Below are 20,167 nucleotides of genomic sequence, written 5' to 3'. Positions count from 1 at the left end.
TAAAATTGACTTAAAGGGAAGCCTGCTTTAGATGCTTCAACAAATGGCCGTTTTTGTATATATTTTTCAAGGCAGGAAATAAATAAGGGACCGGCCGTGGTCCCGTGGTAAGAACGTGGGCTAGCAAATCCTAGTCCCGGGTTCGAATCCAACCTCGGTCGGTTCGGTATCAAAGCAGCTTGATACCAAATTTTCACTTGAAATCATAGATTTCAAATATGATTTCAAGTGAAAATGGCCTTTCGTGGGCATAGCTGTAGTGGCAACATGCCGCTTGAAAGTAAAGTCATCACTATTACAACAATTGTAATAATAAAAATTCATCACATAGAGATGAGACAACTGTTTGGGTTGCCATCTATAATAAAACAAACGTAGTTTGTAAGAGATTCATCACAATAGCTCATAGAACCCATAAGTTCTGATCGCTGTTCAAATAAATTAAAAAAAAAAAAGAAAAAAAAACTATCGAGCCGTGTTCTTGTAATTAACTGTTGAAAAAAAATTAAGCCGATTTTTATGGAACTTTTTTGGAGATACATATCATGGTCTTATAGAACTTACGACAAGTCGTTTAATTTTAAAAATTCATCAATGTTTGAGAAAATGAGTAGTTTTTTTGAATTTTGTTAAAATTAAAATTAGACGATTTACATGCTATAACAACAAGTAGTTGGTCTTAATGAACATATTAAATCATTAAAATCTTACGGAAACTGTTTCATTTATAAAAATTGATTTTTGAAAATTTGCTTTTAGAAAATACTCCGATCAAAGTGTTCGTTCGTTTTCAATGATGCGTAATAAATCTACTCAAAATACTTTTAATGACTCATAAATTAATTTATTCTTTATTGATTTAGTCGATCGTTTACACATATCGGGAAGTTCATGTAACTTGCGCTAAGGCAAAATATCAATACCAACTAGTTTTAAAAAACTATAAATTATTTTGTAAAATATTAGGCATTTGCTATAAGAAATTAATCACACGTTTACATATATTACGCTTGTAGTTCTAGATAATATTTAATTATTTAAATGAATGCTAACATTTTTTACACAACTAGAGAAGTTTTGTAGTGTTTTGTAATTTTTTTTTTGCTAACTCTAAAGCCATTTCTAATTGATTTGATTGACTTCAATATCACATCACAAAAACGACTTTTGACACAAATTTTGACTATAATATTTTCTCAAACTTTGATGAATTTTTGAAAAGACCATGATATCTATTGTCCAAAAAAGTTTCATAAAATTCGACAATTTTTTTTAAACAGTTAATTACAAGAAAACGGTTCGGTCGATCTAAAACTAATCAGTATCATTCCTAACTAATATCTTTCAAACAGTTTTTGATATTTAAAATCAATTAGGTAGTATGAGCTTAAATGTGGACGATAGGTTTAACACTTTTTTGAAATTCGCCAAGAAACGGTTCAGCAGATCGTCGCACTAAACTGACAATAGTCCTCATTGAGATACATCGAATGGCTTTTAAATTTGAAATCGGTTCAGGCGTTTTTGAGAAACCGTCGATGAAAGGTCTAATTCTGACAAATGCCAGAAAAACGTCACTAATTTTTGCAAACTTTGACGTATTTTTAAAATTAAACGACTCATCGCAGAGCCCTAATATTTTAGTATGATCTAGAAAACCATTGTAAGAAAAATGATAAAAATTGTCAAAAAATAAATTTCTGCAGTTACAAGAACTTGTGAGAGCGAATCTTTACCAAAAACTGATCAGGTCGATACCGAATCAATATTCTCGAAACGTTTTTAAATTTTAAAAATCGATTCAGAATTGCGGGCTAAAACCTGTACAAGAAAATGTTCACTTTTCTGCTATTTACAAAGAAACGGCTTGGCCGATCGACTCGCAAAACTGACAAACTATACTCCTGATCAAAATACGAATCGAATGACTTTTAAATTTTTGAAATCGGTCTAGCCGTTTTTGAGAAAACTAGGACGGAAAGGTAAAAAATCTGTTCACACACATGCTTTTTCCAAATTTAGTATCATTCGATTCAGAATGGCTTGGAACGTCGAGAAAACATGAAATTAGCAAATCGGATTTTTTGATGAAAACATAAACTTCTCCTTCGGGAAGTTAACAAAAGAGATTTTTTGACGAATACAAACTTCTACTTCAATAATTTCTAGAACATAATTTCATCTAACCCACCTCTGTTTTTATTATGGGTTTTATCTTGTAGTTCAAGCTCTCCGGATTTCTGAGCAAAACACGATTTTCCTGCATATATTCATCATCTGAAAAATGCGGCAACAACTCCAAAGACTTATCTGCTGATACTGCAAACATTAGAAATTATTAATTAATTAATTACAAATTATTAATTACTTTGTCTAGATGCAAAAATCTAATACATTGCTCAAATTTTTACCTGAACTTGTCTGACTCCTCATTTCAGATTGAGTATTGTCCTTAGTCTGCCGTTTTTGGTCATGTTTGTTGAAAGTTTGAGGCTCCCCTTTTCTCTGATAATAATAATAACTATATGTAATTTAAAAGTGGGCATTAACAAATATATCACTAATGCTAATCCTAGACTACACGTGTCTTATTATCTAATCTAATTTTGGTCAACTTTGGTAAGTCAATTAACCGGGTAATTCTGCCTCGTAAAATAGCGTTGTCATGGCAACACTATCTTATGGTGGTTTTAGTCAGTGACACTGTGAAAATGTCTACCCATTTACATAAAAATGAAGCAAAAAAAATATTATGATAACAGAATTCTAGATGGTGCAGTTATGATAAGATTGTTCCTTGCTTTGTTTATATGTAAAATAGGCCTGATCGCTCAGCAAATAGAGGATATTTTCATGATTTTCAATACCAAGAACAGGCATAAGAAAGCGTTTCCATGACAATCCCATTTTATGAGGCAGAATTGCCCAGTAAATCATCTATCTGAATGACTTTCTGGAGTCAAAAAATTCAATTAATTATCTCACCTTAGATTTGCATCTAATCATGATGACTATACAAATAGCAACCACGATTAAAGTTCCAACGGTTCCTACCAAAGCTCCCAATAATGGGGTCAGTTGAATTAGAACACCAACTTTATTTGTATTAGCTGAAAAAAAAATTTATGATCATAATGAACAGATGATAAAAATAAATAATTTGTATAGTTACCAAATATATTGCTGTGCTGTTCCCTAACATTTTTCTTGGCCATAGGCTTCATGGTTGTTCCTAGTACTATTTGTTCTGGGCTAAATCCTTCTGCGTTGAAAGCAGTTATCTGAAATAAAAAATATAAAAATGATATTAAAAATAAGGTTCACACGCGATTAGAGTAAAACTTATTTGCTACGGTACAAGATGACATTTAAGTGAAAATAAATACATCATATAACAATTTTGAATAATGTTTATTAGTAATATGGTAACACTCGTGATGCACACATTTATTAGTGTCAACTATTATATACATTTATATAATGATAAATTATAAATTATATATTTCTAATAGCATTCAAAATATGTATTATATTTAAAAATAATAATGTAAGTAAAGTCACACTTCAAATATTACATGATCGGTTTGTCATTGTAATTAGCATTTATAATGAACCTACATTAGACAAATGAAGTCTGATTAATAAATTCTATAATATTCGTTCACACAGTGGATTATGTTAAACAACTCTTAAACAAATATTTTTTTCGCAATTTTACTCATCATGTAATAATTGTGTTTGAAGAACTTCATGAATTTGAAATTAACATACATTCATTGACTGCTTGTATTTTTTTTACTTTTTCGCTACCGGTAGAATCTCATTCTTTGAACAGCTGTAATATCTGTCTTGCCTCAAAAATATTGTTTTTTGAATGTTTGATTTTTGAAGGACCAATTTGTTGTAAAACACTTTAATTATAATCTTATGTGTTTATTTTAGATTAATACAAGTTGTACTCGTATTTACAATATGTTTAATGTTTTTAAGTATCGAAATGATTGACTTTATTTTATGATAATTTTTGACATGATCGGCTTGCCATTGTAATTAGCATTCAGGACATAAACCTTCATTAGAGAAATGAACTAATTGCTGATTAATAAATTCTATAATATTCGTTCATACAATAGACGAATGTAATATAACAATCTTGAGTAATTTCATTAACACTATCAATAAATAAACTGCATAGATGTCTATTACGAAGTATATCTGTATATAAATGATACACAAACTATTGTTGTGCTTGATTTCTTCTTTAGAATAATAAAATGTAGTAAATATATAAATGTAGTAAATACTTCTATTGGCTCATTAGTGTACATATAATATTAAACATGGGATTTTTTTTCACAATTTTTTGAAGTCCACCCACATACCATCTTTCACTCTTATGACTTATTATCTAATTCTAGTGGTTTCTTTAAATAAATCTGAATATCGATTCATTCTTCATTATTTTATAAAAATATGCAACTTTCTAATACTTAATAGCCATCATAAACGAAAAACATGTAGATTTCTTCTAAATGTCCAAAAGTTTCTGAGATATACTTCTGAAAGAGATGCATCTTTGGCATGTTAGAATAAAGCTGTACTGCTTTAATATTTTTAATATTTATAAAAATTTAGAGATTTATTATATTAAACAACGCCTAAATAAATATTGTTTTCTCAATTTCACCTGTCATGTAATTGTGTTTGAAGAACTTCATGTAATTAAAATTAACATGCATTCATTGACTGCTCGTTTTTTTTACATTTTCGTTGGCGTACAGTCTCATTCTTTGAGGAGCTGTAATATCTGTCTAGGCTATGAAAATATTTTCTATTTTAATAACTCAAAGATTTATAGATACTACGAATCATATATAAATTATTTCTTTTAATTATTATTTCACTACAATTATTTCCGGGGTACGGAGTGAAATATTTTACTTTTTTTAATTCATTTATTTATTAAAATAGCAATCAAGATACGATTTAATCTTATAAGCTATTGTAACACAAACGAAAGGAATAAATAATAATAATAATAATAGAAGAAAGAGAAACAAAAAATAAATAAATAAAAAAAAATAATTATCTAGAGTTTATTCCAATGAGTGAAGCCTAGTGTTTCATTTGAGGAAATATTTTACTGTTTGTTTTTTTTTGACTATTTTGCTGGCGATACAGTCTCATTCTTTGAGCAGCTGTAGTATCTTGTCCGTAAAAATAATTTCCATTTAACAACCTCAAAAATGTATAGTAACCACGAATACAAAAATACTATATCACTTAACTGATTTTGTAAAAAAAAAAATTAAAATTTATTTATTAAAGATATTGTATAAAATTATGTAACTACAGTATGTATATTTAATTATAAAGATGTATAGTCGATTGGCTTTAATAAAGAAGTAAAGGAATAATACAAATTACGTCAATAAACTTAAGTTTCTTATACGGCGCAAAGGTTTCATTTGTTTTATTATTTTCACTATAATTATTTACAGGAGACGGAATGAAATATTCCTCCGATCTAGATATTTTTTATCAAATTAAGATTTCTATTAGAACGGAGCCTTAAAATCCGACATTCCTCTTACGTAGCACAACGACCAATCACAATCGACCCGTATAGAAATGGTCTCATCTAGAGCGAATGACAAATCATTTTTTTCGTTGCATTTTCACAGATTTACTCCCTAGTCGCGCCTAAAGAAGTTTTACTAGTAGGTAGAAATAGGTTTTTAGTTCAAGAAATTTACTTACCACTATTCTATAATCAGTCTCCGATGGCAGATGATTGGCTCTCAGAATTGGAATCGGAGAACTATAGTTCAAATATAGTTTCGAATTATTGACATCATAAATTAAAAACATGAACTTTTGCTCAGTTCCACCATCGTATCCAGGTATACATTGCACCAGGAACATGTTGATGCTGTTCGATTCAAAAGTGCAGTTTTTGGCAGGCTCTGGTTTTTCTAAAAAAAATAACAAACCATGATAATGGATAATGAACCAGAAATACTGTAATTTTCTACGAAGAGTCTTTTACCCTTACCTGCTAATTGCAAAATAGTCTCACAAGGTATAACTTGGTCTCCGATAGGATTTTTGGCATAACACAAAATCGAGTAGTGCCTTTTTTCTCCTTGCTCCGAAACGTACTCTTTGTACATTTGTTGTCTGAACAAAAATTCGTTGGCAGTAGTTGTATTCAAAACCATGGATTTTTTGGCGTGATTTATTTTCCAGGTGTACTTTAGATTATTCTGATGGAAATAGACATTCGGTTTAGTAGATAATAAAAAAAAATGTAATTTTTTTTATCACTTACATGTGGGAAGCTCCTTACGGGACACGTAATGTTGACGTCCTGTTTACTGGATATTGTCATGATTTTGGTGTCGCTTGCACAGATGGGCTCGTCTAGAATAAATCATAATTATTTTATTAACTACCCGTAGGGTAAGTTATAGTAATCGCAAATAAATCGAAAATGAAAATTTTTATATATCTTTACGTTTCAAAGGTTTTTGAACAGTTTGGCATACCTTAGAAAAAATGGATGTATGTGTGTTGTACGCAGATACAAATTTTCGTGGACGATTTCGGGAACACGGATCAACTGATTTGAATAATTTAAAAAACTTTCGATTTGCATTGATAAGGAGACGTGCTGATTGGTTTTTGGCATAGGCAGGTCCAGCCGTTTCGGAGATACGGGACAAAAAGTGCCAAAAATGGTATTTTAGTTTTTGAGAGAACGAAGCATCCGATTTGAATGATTCAAAAAACTTGTATTGACGAAATGAACGCTTGGTGAAATTTTTGTAAAGGCAGGTCCATCGGTTGTGGACTCTCAATAAAAATAAGTTAAAAAAATGCCATTTGGCGGTCGAAAGTGTTCATTAGGCATATGCACATCAAATTATCATATATTTTATAGAGTTTTTAATAGTGTGTACACATTTTGTGTCAATTTTTTTGGGTTCCGTACCAAGATTTTTAATTTTAAAATTTGCTTATTATATATTTGCTTATATACAAATGTACTCGATAGTATGGAATAACCGATTTGTGTTATTTAAAAATCATTCGGTTCGTACTCGATCGCGAGGCGTTTTTGCAAAAGGCAATTTTGCCGTTTCGGAGGTATGGAGCGCAAAGGGTGTAAAAACGGTTATGCAGTTTTTGAGAGAACGGATCTTCCGATAGAATTGATTCAAAAAACAATTTGCTTGAGTAGACGGTGTGCAAAAAATGCTTTTACGGAAAATTTCGTAGCTTTGAAAATTTCCAAAAAAAGCTAAATTTTGAAAAATTTCCAAAAATATGCAAATTAAATAAGATTTCTTATAAAAATTTAAGAATATTTCGAAATTTTCAAAAAAATGGGTTATTTTTAAAAATTTCCGAGTTCTCAAAAAATTTTAGAAGAATCTTTGTTTTATAAAGAAATCCAAAAAATTTCAAACTTCTAAAAAATATCAAAATGTTGTAAAATTCTAAATTATCAAAAAAATCGAATTTACTAAAAATGAACAAATTTCTTATAAACATAACAATGACAAAGTTGTCTCCTCGCCTAATTTAACCCTTTCCACTCGGATGCTACCGCTCAGGCGACGAAAACGATTTCTTATAAAAATTTGGCAATAATTCGAAATTTTCAAAAAAATGGAATATGATCAAAAATTTCCTAATTCACAAATAATTTAAAAAAACGTTTAAAAAAATCCAAAAAATTTCAAACTTCTCAAAAAATGTCAAAATATAATAAATTTCTAAATTATCAAAAAAAATCAAATTTAAAAAAAAATGAACAAATTTACGACAAATTACATACAAATTTTGAAATGCCCGAGAGGAAAGGATTAAAAAGCACTTATAAATTAACAGTATGTATTTATAATAAACAATCTATTTGAAATTATTCAAAACAATTATTATTTTCATTCTTCGAATGTTTAATTGCGGTACGGGAAGTTTCAGCAATTTGCCTTAAGGCACGATGCCATGCACCCCACTAGTTTATATTTCAATAAATAATTTGTCGATAATTTACTCACATTGGACATTTAGAGACAATTCGTTGCTGTATCCGATTCCTTGAGAATTTTCAGCCTGGCAAACGTAGCTGCCAGCATTTTCTTTGGAAATGTGCTGAATTACTAAACTGTTGTTCGTTGATATTATTCCATCCGTGTTGTTTGTTACAATTTTATGACCCTGGGTAAAATAGATATTTTTATAAATATTCACCTTCGCTAAAGGATACAAATACTTAAAGATGTATAATATAAATAAAGAAGAATTTCATAAATTGTACTGACATTGTGTTTCCATTCAACGATGTATTTTAAAGGGTTGGCATTGACGTGGCACTCCAAATACACGTCACTCCCTTTTTTGACAGTCTGAGATCTCAAGGGGGCTCCGAGTGTCAGTCTTATTACCGGAGCATCTGTAAGAATGAATGATACATTTTAAATACCAGAAATATTAGGTTGTCAAATATCTCCCTTCCGCTTTTTTGCTCTTGGTTTATAATACAAAAAGGCGGAAGGGAGATATTTGACAACCTATTATTGTAAATTCAAATTTTCAACTTGAAGCTAAATTTCATCTTCAAGGTAATTTTTTTAAAATTTCTTGATGTTATATAAGTTCTCTAATTTTTTCATTGATTATAACTAACTTACGTAGGACGTTCAATTTCCATGAATCTTGCAAAGGTTTTTTTCCTTCGGTGTCAATATGGCAGTTTAATAGTTTTCCATGGTCGTTTGCATTTGCTATGAAAATTATTCTGCTGGTGGTTGTATTTCTGTCTTCTGAAGTCTACAAATAAAAATTATAATTAGAATAATAATTAATTAACACATGCATTAAATATTAACAAAGCTAAAGAAACTTGTTAAATGAAAAATAATCCTCTAGCCACGAATTCCAATTATACCGATGATTTTAGAGAATTTATATCTGGACTAGCAACACTAGAACTCTGTTTCGCCACTAGATGGTTTCGTTAGAAAGATGAAGAAATTTTTTGTTTGTTTTATATTTGAAAAGGAAAAATTTGATTTTATTACACAACACTAACGAATTTATTTCGATTACAAAAATGAAGTGTTTTTTAGTTGAACTTCTCTAAGTAAATGAAAGTGAATCCGCAAATTATCCGTTTCATTGAAGTGCTCTTTGGTAAACCACATTTTTTGTTTTTTGTACTGACGTTAACATAAACAAAGCGGAGGGTTTCCCAATTCGTGAACAGGCAACGTAAAACTGCCCATGTGAAAAATAATGATTTTCTAAATAATCTATTTGAAATTTATCCTGCAAACACTAAGCGATTGGCCTAGCGACTTGTTATTGCGAATGCAAGGCGAAGTGACGAAAGACCAGTCGGAATCATTGGTATGTCACCAAATCGCCAGCAAATTTTGATTGAATGGTGAAATTCAGTGCGTGTACATCATTATTGTTTGCGGCAAGAATTGCTCGTTGACTTAACCAAGCATAATTCTGATAATTCTCACTAATGTCATTATTCGAATTTTTAATTACGGTGCGTGAAGTTCCAGCAATTTGCATTAGGGCACGATGCCATGCACCACTAATTTTCTTAGCAATGAACCTTGCGGAGCCCGAGGCCTTTCGGAGTTATTTTGTCAGGAAGGAAAACCCGACTTATTTTTATATATATAGGAGATAATATCATGAATAAAAAAAGTGTTGCATTTGATCGAATAATAATGTTCTTACTAAAAGTCCGCAACTTTTATAAAAAAAAAAGTTTATATATTATACTTACAATTTGTGAAGAATTATTAAGAGCAGTTCCTCCCAAAGTCCACAGCAATTTTGGAGCAGGACTTGCCCCTACAACCTCGCAGGAGGCGCTACTGGATTTTCCTGAAGACACTGGTTTGTTGGAACCGATTAATTTTACCCATAATGGTGGCACTGGACAAAAAAATAAAATTATTTAACAAACTATGTACAAATTTATTTTCCATCATTAATTAATATTTCCCATTTCAATTGAATTATTTTAAATGTGATAAATCAAAATGCACTCGTCAAATTCCTTTCAAATTAAAATTAGCCACGCGTTAATTTTCTGTCATTATTGAATTTCGCGGCTGAAAAATGGCAAAACGCATCATTGAATTTGATACGAATTGCTTTTAATTGCATCAATTAATTTAAATAACACATTAAATAACTATGATTGATAATGCATCGGTAATTCATTAAATTTATCGATATTAAATGAAAGCTATCATCTATTCAATATAAACAGCGCATGGTAATATATAGGGGAGGGTTGGAAAATAGTTGACACATTTTATTACTACTACATTTTATTATTAACTTCCCGTAAAATAAGTTATAGTAACCGCAAAAAAATCGCAAACGAGAATGTTTATGTTTGAAAGCTTTCTGAACATTTTGCCATACCTTAAAAAAAAAGGATGTACTTCTAACATTGAGAATTTTGATTTTTTAAAAAAAATCTGACTTTTTTGAGAATTTTTCATTTTTTTAACATCCCGTAGAGTGAGTTATAAGTAGGGTTTATACAAAAACCGACATTTCAGAAAACCGGTTTTCGAATTTTATATAAAAAATAAATTTTTGCTGTATATTATCCGAATATCCTGTAATTTATCCGCAAATTTAGTGTAAATCAGAGCAGTATTTGACTGAATTTATTTATTGTTCAATTTTATAGATAGTAAACAAAATTATTTTAATTTTAATTAGTAGAACTAAAAAATAATTGTTCATCTTGATTAAATAACTTTGAAAATAATTATTCGTTATTCATGCATCATTTTCACATATAAGAATGAAAATATTTTTATGATAGTGAAAGGAAAGTTTTCGAATAAATAGAAATATTACATTTTTGAATAAAAAACATACATTAAATTAATATTAGACACATGTTGATACATACTTGTTAATATCAATTTTAGTTTTAAAAATAATTAAGCTGAACTTGGGTATTGTCTGTTCCAAGCAATTTTAATTAATTAATTTTAAACATTCTGATTGTTTTTTTTTTCGTTTAATAAAATATGATTTCAAAAAACTGAGAACATCTATCGAATTGCTACTTAGACGTGACCTTTGTTTACTCACAAAATTTCCTGAAATAGAAAATATTCTCATACTTGCGACGAAATTATGCTTAATTGTTTTTAAAACCTGATATAATAATTCTAAGTTTTTTGTTCTTTTATTTGCGGCTTCTAGGGTTTAATTTTTTTTTCAAGTTTGAGTAGAGGAAGTTACTTCTTCAAAAAGTTTAAATTAATATATACTCTGGTATAAAAATCGAAATTAATATATACAAAACCTTTCTGGGAACCATTGCAGACTGATAAGATATCAAATGCTATTGAACCGATATGATTTCAAGAATCAAAACGCTTTCATCTATCTTTTATATTTGGCTATATTTGTGATTTTCCATTTATACAGTGAAAACCGACTTTTTTTACTAAAAAACCGGTTTTTGAATTCCATAATTTTCGCCAAAAAACCGGTAGGGTTGGTTGGTTTTCAAAAACCGGCTTTAAAGGTTTTTGAAAACCGACTAACCCTGGTTATGTTAATAATAAAACATTTATTATTCCTCGAACATTTCGTTACGGTACGGGAAGTTCCAGCAATTTCCCTTAAGGCACTGTGCCAAACACCACTAGTTTTGTAACAAATTGGTAAATACACAAATAGAAGTACACATCTCTGTCCAAAAAATCCAATAACTCAAACTTCAACGATCTCCTAATTCATCACCTCACTTTTTCCCGAGTGCAAAAAAAGTACAATCAATATCTTTTCTATTTTACGTCAAAAATTCAATATCGACATTTGTTCGAAAGCCGCCATCATCGGCCAATCTATATAAACACAAAGCGTTTTGCAATTAAATTGATTTATTTATTAGCCGGAAAGGGGAGACTGGGGGTGTTCGGTATAAATTCGAATTGAAAATTTGCATATTGCCTATACAGTGGGGTACGTCGGTATCATAGTTTGTTATTTATAGTCTGGCTATCAGGAACAATATTTATTTTGCTGCGGCCATATCAAAACACGGTTTTAAAACGATATGGTAAGGGAAACCGGGGTAAAATAAAGAGAGTGGACAATTAATCGAACGGAAGCAATTAACCAAAGTTAATAGAAAAACTAGTGGTGTATGGCATCGTGCCTTAAGGCAAATTGCTGGAACATCCCGTACCGTAACGAAATGTTCGAGGAATAATAAATGATTTCAAATACATTATTATAAAAAGTGTAACTTTGTCTAATATTTATAAGTATTATATAAACTGAATTACAAAGTTGAAATTATTTATTTAAATTATATAAGTGAGCTTTAGAATTTCAGCGTAAATTAAAATTAAAATCCGAATTATTTTCGATATACAAAAAAAAATCCTGCAAAAAAATGAATTAAATGGTGTTTAGATAATTCAAATTGGAGTCTCCGTTCTATGAAAAACTCAAATTCTATTTCCTGCAATCTTTGCTCTTATGCCAAAATGTTCAGAAACCTTCAAAATGTAAAGAAATGCAAAAATTTTCATTTTCGATTTTTGGACGATTGCAATAACTTACCCTACGGGATATTAAAAACAATTTGGCACAGATCCCAACTGACATCTTTAGAACAGCTTTAGAATTTTCAAAATCGCTTCAGAATTTTTGGTCAAAATATGTGCAAAAAGTTTCCCTTTTATCTCCAAATGAGTCTGTGGGATCGTAGTAGACTAGAGATTCGAAATGACATATGAATAATTTTAATCACTCTCAAATTAATTTATATGTTATTGATTAAATCGATTATTTACACATATCGGAAAGTTCATGTAACTTGCCACAAGGCAAAATACCAATACCACATAGATATAAAATGATTCGCAGCAACTATACACATTCATCATTGGTGATGCAAAATTAAATTTTTGATGCCTCTCTCTTTTTGCTCCATTTGATAGGTAACTATTTGAAGAATTTATTACCCATCCGAATGTTTTTACAGCATCATATGCCATGCGTCAATTTCGATATTTCGAAATTAGTACGATAGCTGATGAAAATAATTTTTCAAAAGTATAAAACAACTATTATTTGCCTTCGTATTACTGCACTAAAAAATAAAAAGAAATAAATCCAATTCAAAATAAAAGATTTTTTACTAGCTTTTTGGGAGGAAATCCGAAATCTCTCTCGATAAAAAGGTGCTTCTGTACAAAACTATCATAGTGCCCATTTGGACTTACGGAATCGAACTATGGGGTTACTCTTGTAAATGAAACATAAACATAATTCAAAGGTGCCAGAACAAAATTCTGCGTATCTTAACTAATGGTATATTTCGAACTTTTGCCTATGTAAGGATTTGAAAATCTCTACAGTTCATTTTTCAATAATAAATTAATCCACCAATTTAATGAGGGTGGATTGCTTGTGCAAAAACAAGTCAAGTTTAAATCAGAGAAACACGAAAAATGTTACAAAGTGAGAGCCTGTGGAATAAGTTTATTATTACTTATTACTACCAGCGCTCTGTCTATTCATTTCGCACTGTTTCCGATATGTATTTATATTTTTGCGGATGTAATATTGCATTTGTTCAATTGCGATCGATTGTAAATACTTCAATGTTCCATTGCGAAGTGCTATTCAAATATTTCATTTTAACCAATTCCATATTTTCATAGAGAGAATATATTTTTCATTTGTGAAATTACTAAAAAAACGCACTTACGAGATAGATATTAACAATACTTAATATTTTTTAACGTTATATTTTCTAAATGTTATGTTTGATTGTTCGTGATATTAATGTTTCATCTTATATATAAAATTCTTCTGTAATGATGTATGAATGGATATTCCTCTTAAATGATTATTCAGATTTTGATAAATCTATTTAAAGTTTGTTGAGGGATTTTTTTAGGATTTAGTGATTATAGAAATATAGTTATATTGAGAAATAAACAGAAAAAATGACAAAAAAAAACGCTTATATTTGTTTGACATTGAAGATATTTGAGGTATTGTTTGACATTGAAAACAAATGAAAACTATCATCTGCTAAAAATTTCAATTTCCTCGTAATATTATATTACCTAGACAATATTAGAATACGCATAAAAAATTAATGATTATGAATAAGAAAAATGAAATGTCTACATTATTATTGCCAAAAAGCAGCTGAGACGTACCAGAAATTAAAATAATATAAGATAGAACATATTTTTGGCTGATGAAATTATATAATTCAGTTTGACAGATTATTATTTTTAACTAAGCAGCCGTGTTTTGCCTTACTTTACTATATCACAAAACAAAACAAAAATTACTTATTCAAAAAATTATTCAGAAGTTCCATTGTGTAAAAAATTCATATCAATGGAGCGTTTTGGGCCTGAATTTTTTTTACTGTGCTCCAATTTGCATGAAATTTTGGAATTAGGTTCATCTTACTCTCAAGTTCGGGAACGCGGGTCAACCGATTTGAATAATTCAAAAAACATTCGATTCATATTGATAAGCAGACGTGCTGATTAGTTTTTGGCAAAGGCAGGTCTAGCCGTTTTGGAGATACGGGACAAAAAGTGCCAAATATGGTATATCAACTTTTGAGAGAACGGAATAGCCAATTTGTAAGATTCAAAAAACATTTTATTTGTATTGACGAAATGAAGAATTGATAATTTTTTTAAAAAGACAGGTCTAACGGTTTTGGAGAACTAATTAAAAAATGACAAAAATGATCATTAGACATATACACATAAAATTATCACAATTTTATTTACTTTTTTACAACAAATTTTGTTTACCTTTCTATGGGTTTCGTACCAATGTTTATCCGCTATACTGCGACGCGGCGCCCACGCGCTTCAATATTTCGTTTTTACGAAGCTAACACATCGCGATTGCTTTGATAAAAAGTTCAAAATTTCCAAAATATTTCATAGTATGAAAAAATCAAATTTTCAATAAGGCCAATTTTTATCAAGAATGTTAAATATCTGAAAAATCGATTTTTTTCAGAGTTCTAAAAGAAAATTGAATCTTTTTTAAAAAATTTAAATTTATTACGGGAAGTTTCAGAAATTTGCCTTAAAGCACGATGTCATACACCACTTGGTCATTATTTGTCTGATAAAATCAAAAATACTTAATAATCGGATGACGCACTTTAGTTACTTTGCCGTGCCTAAAGAAGTTTTACTTCACGAAATTTATGTTCACCCCACTATTTGTTTCAAAGTCGATTTAACACATTGTTGAAGATTGTATCTTAATACCCGAAACCGGATTTTAATTCTTACATTAGTCTCTGGAAGCAAAAAGTAGTCTTCTATAAAATACATTCATGATGGTGATGTCCCTCCGATCGTCTTAATAAGCTACTTCTTGACACCTCATTATTATTAATATCCATTTGATGCGTCCAATCCATTGAATATATTATTTTGAATTACCCGCGGATAACAGGAAATTATAATAAACCGAGAGACAAATAAGATGAGATTAATATCTAAGATATTTAGATCAGAATAATATTTTGTATTGGCGCTCGGATCCTGTAAGAAATTTTAGTTTCTGACCCGGTTGAGGTTAGAAACTTGGTGTACTTTCAAACTTAGTTTCACCAATTTATAAACTAGTGGTGTATGGCATCGTGCCTTAAGGCAAATTGTTGGAACTTCTCGTACCGTAATGAAATATTCGAGATATTTTAAACTTTTTTCAAATGTATTATCACAAATACTTGCAGTATACATTCATTATTTTTGCTATCTTGTTATATCTGAGCAAATCAAATGTAAATCATAAATAAATCAATTTATCTCCAGAACATTAACAATCGTCATTTCATTTCGAATTCAATTTAAAAAAAAAAATAGTTGCCTAAAATTTTCACAAAATTGAAAAATTGCTCCCGTGTAGTCACAGTCTAAACGCATTTGCAAATAATTCTGTGCGACATTTTCACTTAGACTGTGCTTAGCTTGGCGGCATTTTCACATTTTTCAATATAAACAGTCCGTGCTTAGCCTGGGTAATTTTTTGAATTTTTAATCCAATATTACAAAAATATTTTATGGAAAATTAAAAAAGATGTAATAATTTTTTATCCTCAACAGCAATTGTTTTTGTCAATACAGGCTGAAAGTTTTTAGATCATTCAAATCGGACGCTTAGTTCACTCAAAAACTGCCATTTTTGCACATTTAGCTCCGTATCTTCGAATTGGCAGGACCTGTCTTTGCTAAAATCCAATCACCTCTTCTCCTAATCATTACAAATTGAATGTTTTTTATGTCATTGACATCGGATACTCCGTTCTCTCAAAAACTCGATTTGTATTTTCTGCACTCTTTGCTTCGTATGTCCGTAACGGCTGGACCTGCCTTTGCCAAAAACTAATCAGCACATCTCCCTGTCAATAGGAATCTTAGGTCTTTTAAACCATTCAAATCGGTTGATCAGTGCGCCCGAAAACGTGGACGAAAAAATGCGGACACACAAAACACACACACACACATCCATTTTTTCTGAGGTATGCCAAAATGTTCAGAAACCTTCAAAACGTCGAGAAATGCAAAAATTTTCAATTTCGATTTTTGGACGATTACAGTAACTCACCCTATGGAAAGTTAATAATGTAATTGTAGTCATACTTCAAATATGACATGATCGGTTTGTCATTGTAATTAGCATTTTGAAATGAACCTTCATTAGAGAAATGAAGTAATTGCTAATTAATTAATTCTATAATATTGGTTCACACAGTGGATTATGTTAAACAACGTCTAAACAAATATTGTTTTCGCAACTTTACTCATCATGTAATTGTGTTTGAAGAACTTCATGTAATTAAAATTAACATACATTCATTGACTGATTGTATTTTGATTTACTTTTTTGCTGGCGATATGGTCTCATTCTTTGAACTGCTGTAATATCTGTTTTGCCTAAAAAATATTTTCCATTTCAATAACTTCAAAAATTTATAGAAACTACGAATATTTATATATGTTTAATTTCTTTTGTTGTTTTCAAGGAACAGAGTATAATATTCTTCTGATCAATGCATTTTTCATTAAATCAATATTTGTGCCACGATGTAACTTCAAAATGTTTGTTTATTTATGCCAATTTCCTTGTCGATATCGGTACGCATACAACGTCGATGCCGGTACGCATACAACGACAGATGTCTATTCACTCGACACGACAACTAATCATAATCGACCCATATAGAAATGATATCATCGAGAACGAATGACGAATCATTGGCACTTGACCTTGCCGTAACGCACTTCCGTTGGATTTGTACGGATTTACACCCTAGTTGCGCCTAAAGAAGTTTTATTTTACTTCAAAAACTTTCAAACAACTGCATAATTTGCAATGAATCCAATTCCTCCTACTTCAATTACTCCATGCCGACCACTTTCGCTACCGTATTCTTTCCAACACCTTTTATTATAAATGTCGCCATTACAAAATCAAACACAATAAATTCTTGGCGTCAACTAAATAAACAAATAAATAATAAATAATTGACAAAGAAGAGGCGGACATGTTTTACAAAAGAGCCACTGTACAAGGCAGGATGCCGCAAGGCTTGGTTCACCTTCACCTCGATAAAAAAAATCTTTTGAAGATGCAATAATGGAGAGTTTATTGTTTGTTCAAAGATGTGTATGATGTCTACTAGGGTTTATTTATACAAAAACCGACATTTCAGGAAACCGGTTTTCGAATTTTATATAGAAAATAAATTTTTGCTCGAATATTCTGTAATTTATCCGCAAATTTAGTGTAATTTAGAGCAGTATTTGACTGAATTTATTTATTGTTCAATTTTATAGATAGTAACAAAATTATTTTAATTTTAATTAGTAGAACTAAAAATAATAGTTTATCTTGATTAAATAACTTTGAAAATAATTATTCTATATTCATGCATCATTTTCACATATAAGAATAAAAATATTTTTATGATAGTGAAAGGAAAGTTTTCGAATAAATAAAAATGATACATTTTTAAATAAAAAAATGCATTAAATTAAAAAAAATTAGATACATGTTGATACATACTTGTTAATATCAATTTTAGTTTTAAAAACAATTAAGCTAAACTCGGGTATTGTCTGTTCCGAACAATTTTAATTAATTAATTTTAAACATTCTAATTGTTTTTTTGTTTAATAAAATATGATTTCAAAAAACTGAGAACGTCTATCGAATTGCCACTTAGACGTGTCCTTTGTTTACTCACAAAATTTCCTGAAATAGAAAATACTTTCATTCTTGCGACCAAATTATGCTTAATTGTTTTTAAAGTCTGATATAATAAATCTAAGTTTTTTGTTCTTTAATTTGTGACTTCTAGGGTTTAAAACTTTTTTTTATTTTGAGTAGAGGAAGTTACTTCTTCAAAAAGAAGTCACACTGATTTAAATTAATATATACACTGGTATAAAAATCTAAATTAATATATACAAAACCTTTCTGGAACCACTGCAGACTGATAAGATATCAAATGCTATAGAACCGATATGATTTCAGGAATCAAAACGCTTTCATCTATCTTTTATTTATGGCTATATCTGTCATTTTCCATTTATACAGTGAAAACCGACTTTTTTCACTAAAAAACCGGTTTTCGAATTTCATAATTTTCGCCAAAAAACGGTTTTTAAAACCGGTTTTTGAAAACCGACAAACCCTAATGTCTACTTACGTTTCATCTGAATCTTGACGGTGTGGACAACGGTGATATAAGGTGACTGTTGCTGGCCTGACAAGTGTAGATCTGGAAAAGGGTCAGATTAGACAATTGCTATATAGGCAATTTCTATATCTTACCTGATTAGCATCTTTTCTAGTCATATGCTTTAATTGCAAAATGTTCCTGACGGATCCATCTGGAAGAGTATCGCAGGAATCGTCTAACAGTTCATGTTCTCTCCACCAGGTCACTTTTGGCGCAGGACGCCCTGGTAAAGGAAGAGAGGAATAAAAATGAAAATACTCAGCCAAAAATTGATTTCAATCGATTTAAATGCTCTTGGATGTGCAAACATTTTGATTATGATCCCGTTGTTGTCAAAGTTCTTGGTATATTATTTTGGCACTTTTGGTGCAGGACGTCCGGGTAAGGGAAGAAATAAAATGAAGATAAAAATTAGTTTCAATCAATTGGTGAAAAGCTAATGGAATTGTAACAATTCCGATCACCATCCTGCTGTTGTCAGATTCTGTAACTACAACTAGGGACTATTGTCAGAAGTCTCGTAATATTATTTTGTCATTTTTTATACTGGGCGCCCAGGCAGAGGAAAAATAGAAACAAGGATGCTAGATGCAGAAAATAATGTGGAAAAATTCTAATAGAATTTCAAGAAATCTGATCATCACAATGTTATGTTAGATTTGGCAACCACGTCAACGGACTGTTGCCAATTGTCTTGTAATATTTTGTCCCAGAGAACTGAACAACAAAAAGGAAGATATTAGAAAAAAACTGATGGCCACCAACTTGTAATGAAGTTGCAAAAATTCTGACCATCATCCTATTGTTATTAGATTTTGCTACCACGTCAACGGATTGTTCTAAAATGTCTTATAATATTATTTTGTTACGTTTGGCGCAAGGCGCCCAGGAAAATGAACAACAAAAATGAAAATATTAGGAAAAAAACAGATGTTCATCAACTGATAATGGAATTACAACAATTCTGATGAACATCCTATTGTCATTAGATTTGGCAACTACGTCATTGGGCTGTTCTCAAATGTTTTGTAATATTATTTTATTACTTTTGGCAGAAAATAATGTGCAAAAATTCAAATGGAATTTCAAGAATCTGATCATCATAATGTCGTGAAGGAAAAAATTAAAACAAAGATACTAAAGGCAAAAACTGATGTCAATCAAGTTGCAAAAATTCTACTGGAATTACATTATTATCGGATTTGTTCAAATTCTATGCCAATGCTCAGTTGATTCCCACAAACTCGTCACTCAGTATTGACCTCAAACCAGTTCGAAGATGATCGGAAACACGTTGTATTTATTTGAGCGTAGGGCGCCCTGATAAAGGAAAAACTAAAA

General features: G+C 30.2%; 1 protein-coding gene across 1 annotated transcript; it reads right to left on the bottom strand.

Annotated features, from left to right (window-relative positions):
* Positions 1-8,058: 8,058 nt before the first annotated feature.
* On the bottom strand, positions 8,059-15,496 carry LOC113372619 (sialic acid-binding Ig-like lectin 5). The gene is made up of 5 exons (XM_026612980.1): positions 15,406-15,496; positions 9,815-9,966; positions 8,700-8,838; positions 8,331-8,461; positions 8,059-8,226 (listed from the first exon to the last, which is right to left on the bottom strand). Exons 1-5 carry the CDS (start codon positions 15,494-15,496, stop codon positions 8,059-8,061), a joined length of 681 nt encoding a protein of 226 aa, XP_026468765.1.
* Positions 15,497-20,167: the final 4,671 nt, after the last annotated feature.

This window comes from Ctenocephalides felis, unplaced genomic scaffold (genome assembly GCF_003426905.1).
Source record: "Ctenocephalides felis isolate EL2017-DRISC unplaced genomic scaffold, ASM342690v1 CF-g0.4_SCAFFOLD_00845, whole genome shotgun sequence".
Taxonomy (NCBI): domain Eukaryota; kingdom Metazoa; phylum Arthropoda; class Insecta; order Siphonaptera; family Pulicidae; genus Ctenocephalides; species Ctenocephalides felis.
The sequence above is the reverse complement of the archived record's forward strand: the minus strand, read 5'-3'. Positions and strand labels throughout refer to the sequence as shown.

Bases quoted from the DNA above. Each gene is read 5' to 3' on its own strand.
- LOC113372619 (XM_026612980.1), bottom strand. From the start codon at position 15,496: ATGGATTGGACGCATCAAATGGATATTAATAATAATGAGGTGTCAAGA. The intron at 8,462-8,699 runs GTAAGTTAGTTA...TCATTCTTACAG, and splicing joins ATGGAAATTGAACGTCCTAC to ATGCTCCGGTAATAAGACTG. The intron at 8,227-8,330 runs GTCAGTACAATT...TATTTTACCCAG, and splicing joins TCGTTGAATGGAAACACAAT to GGTCATAAAATTGTAACAAA.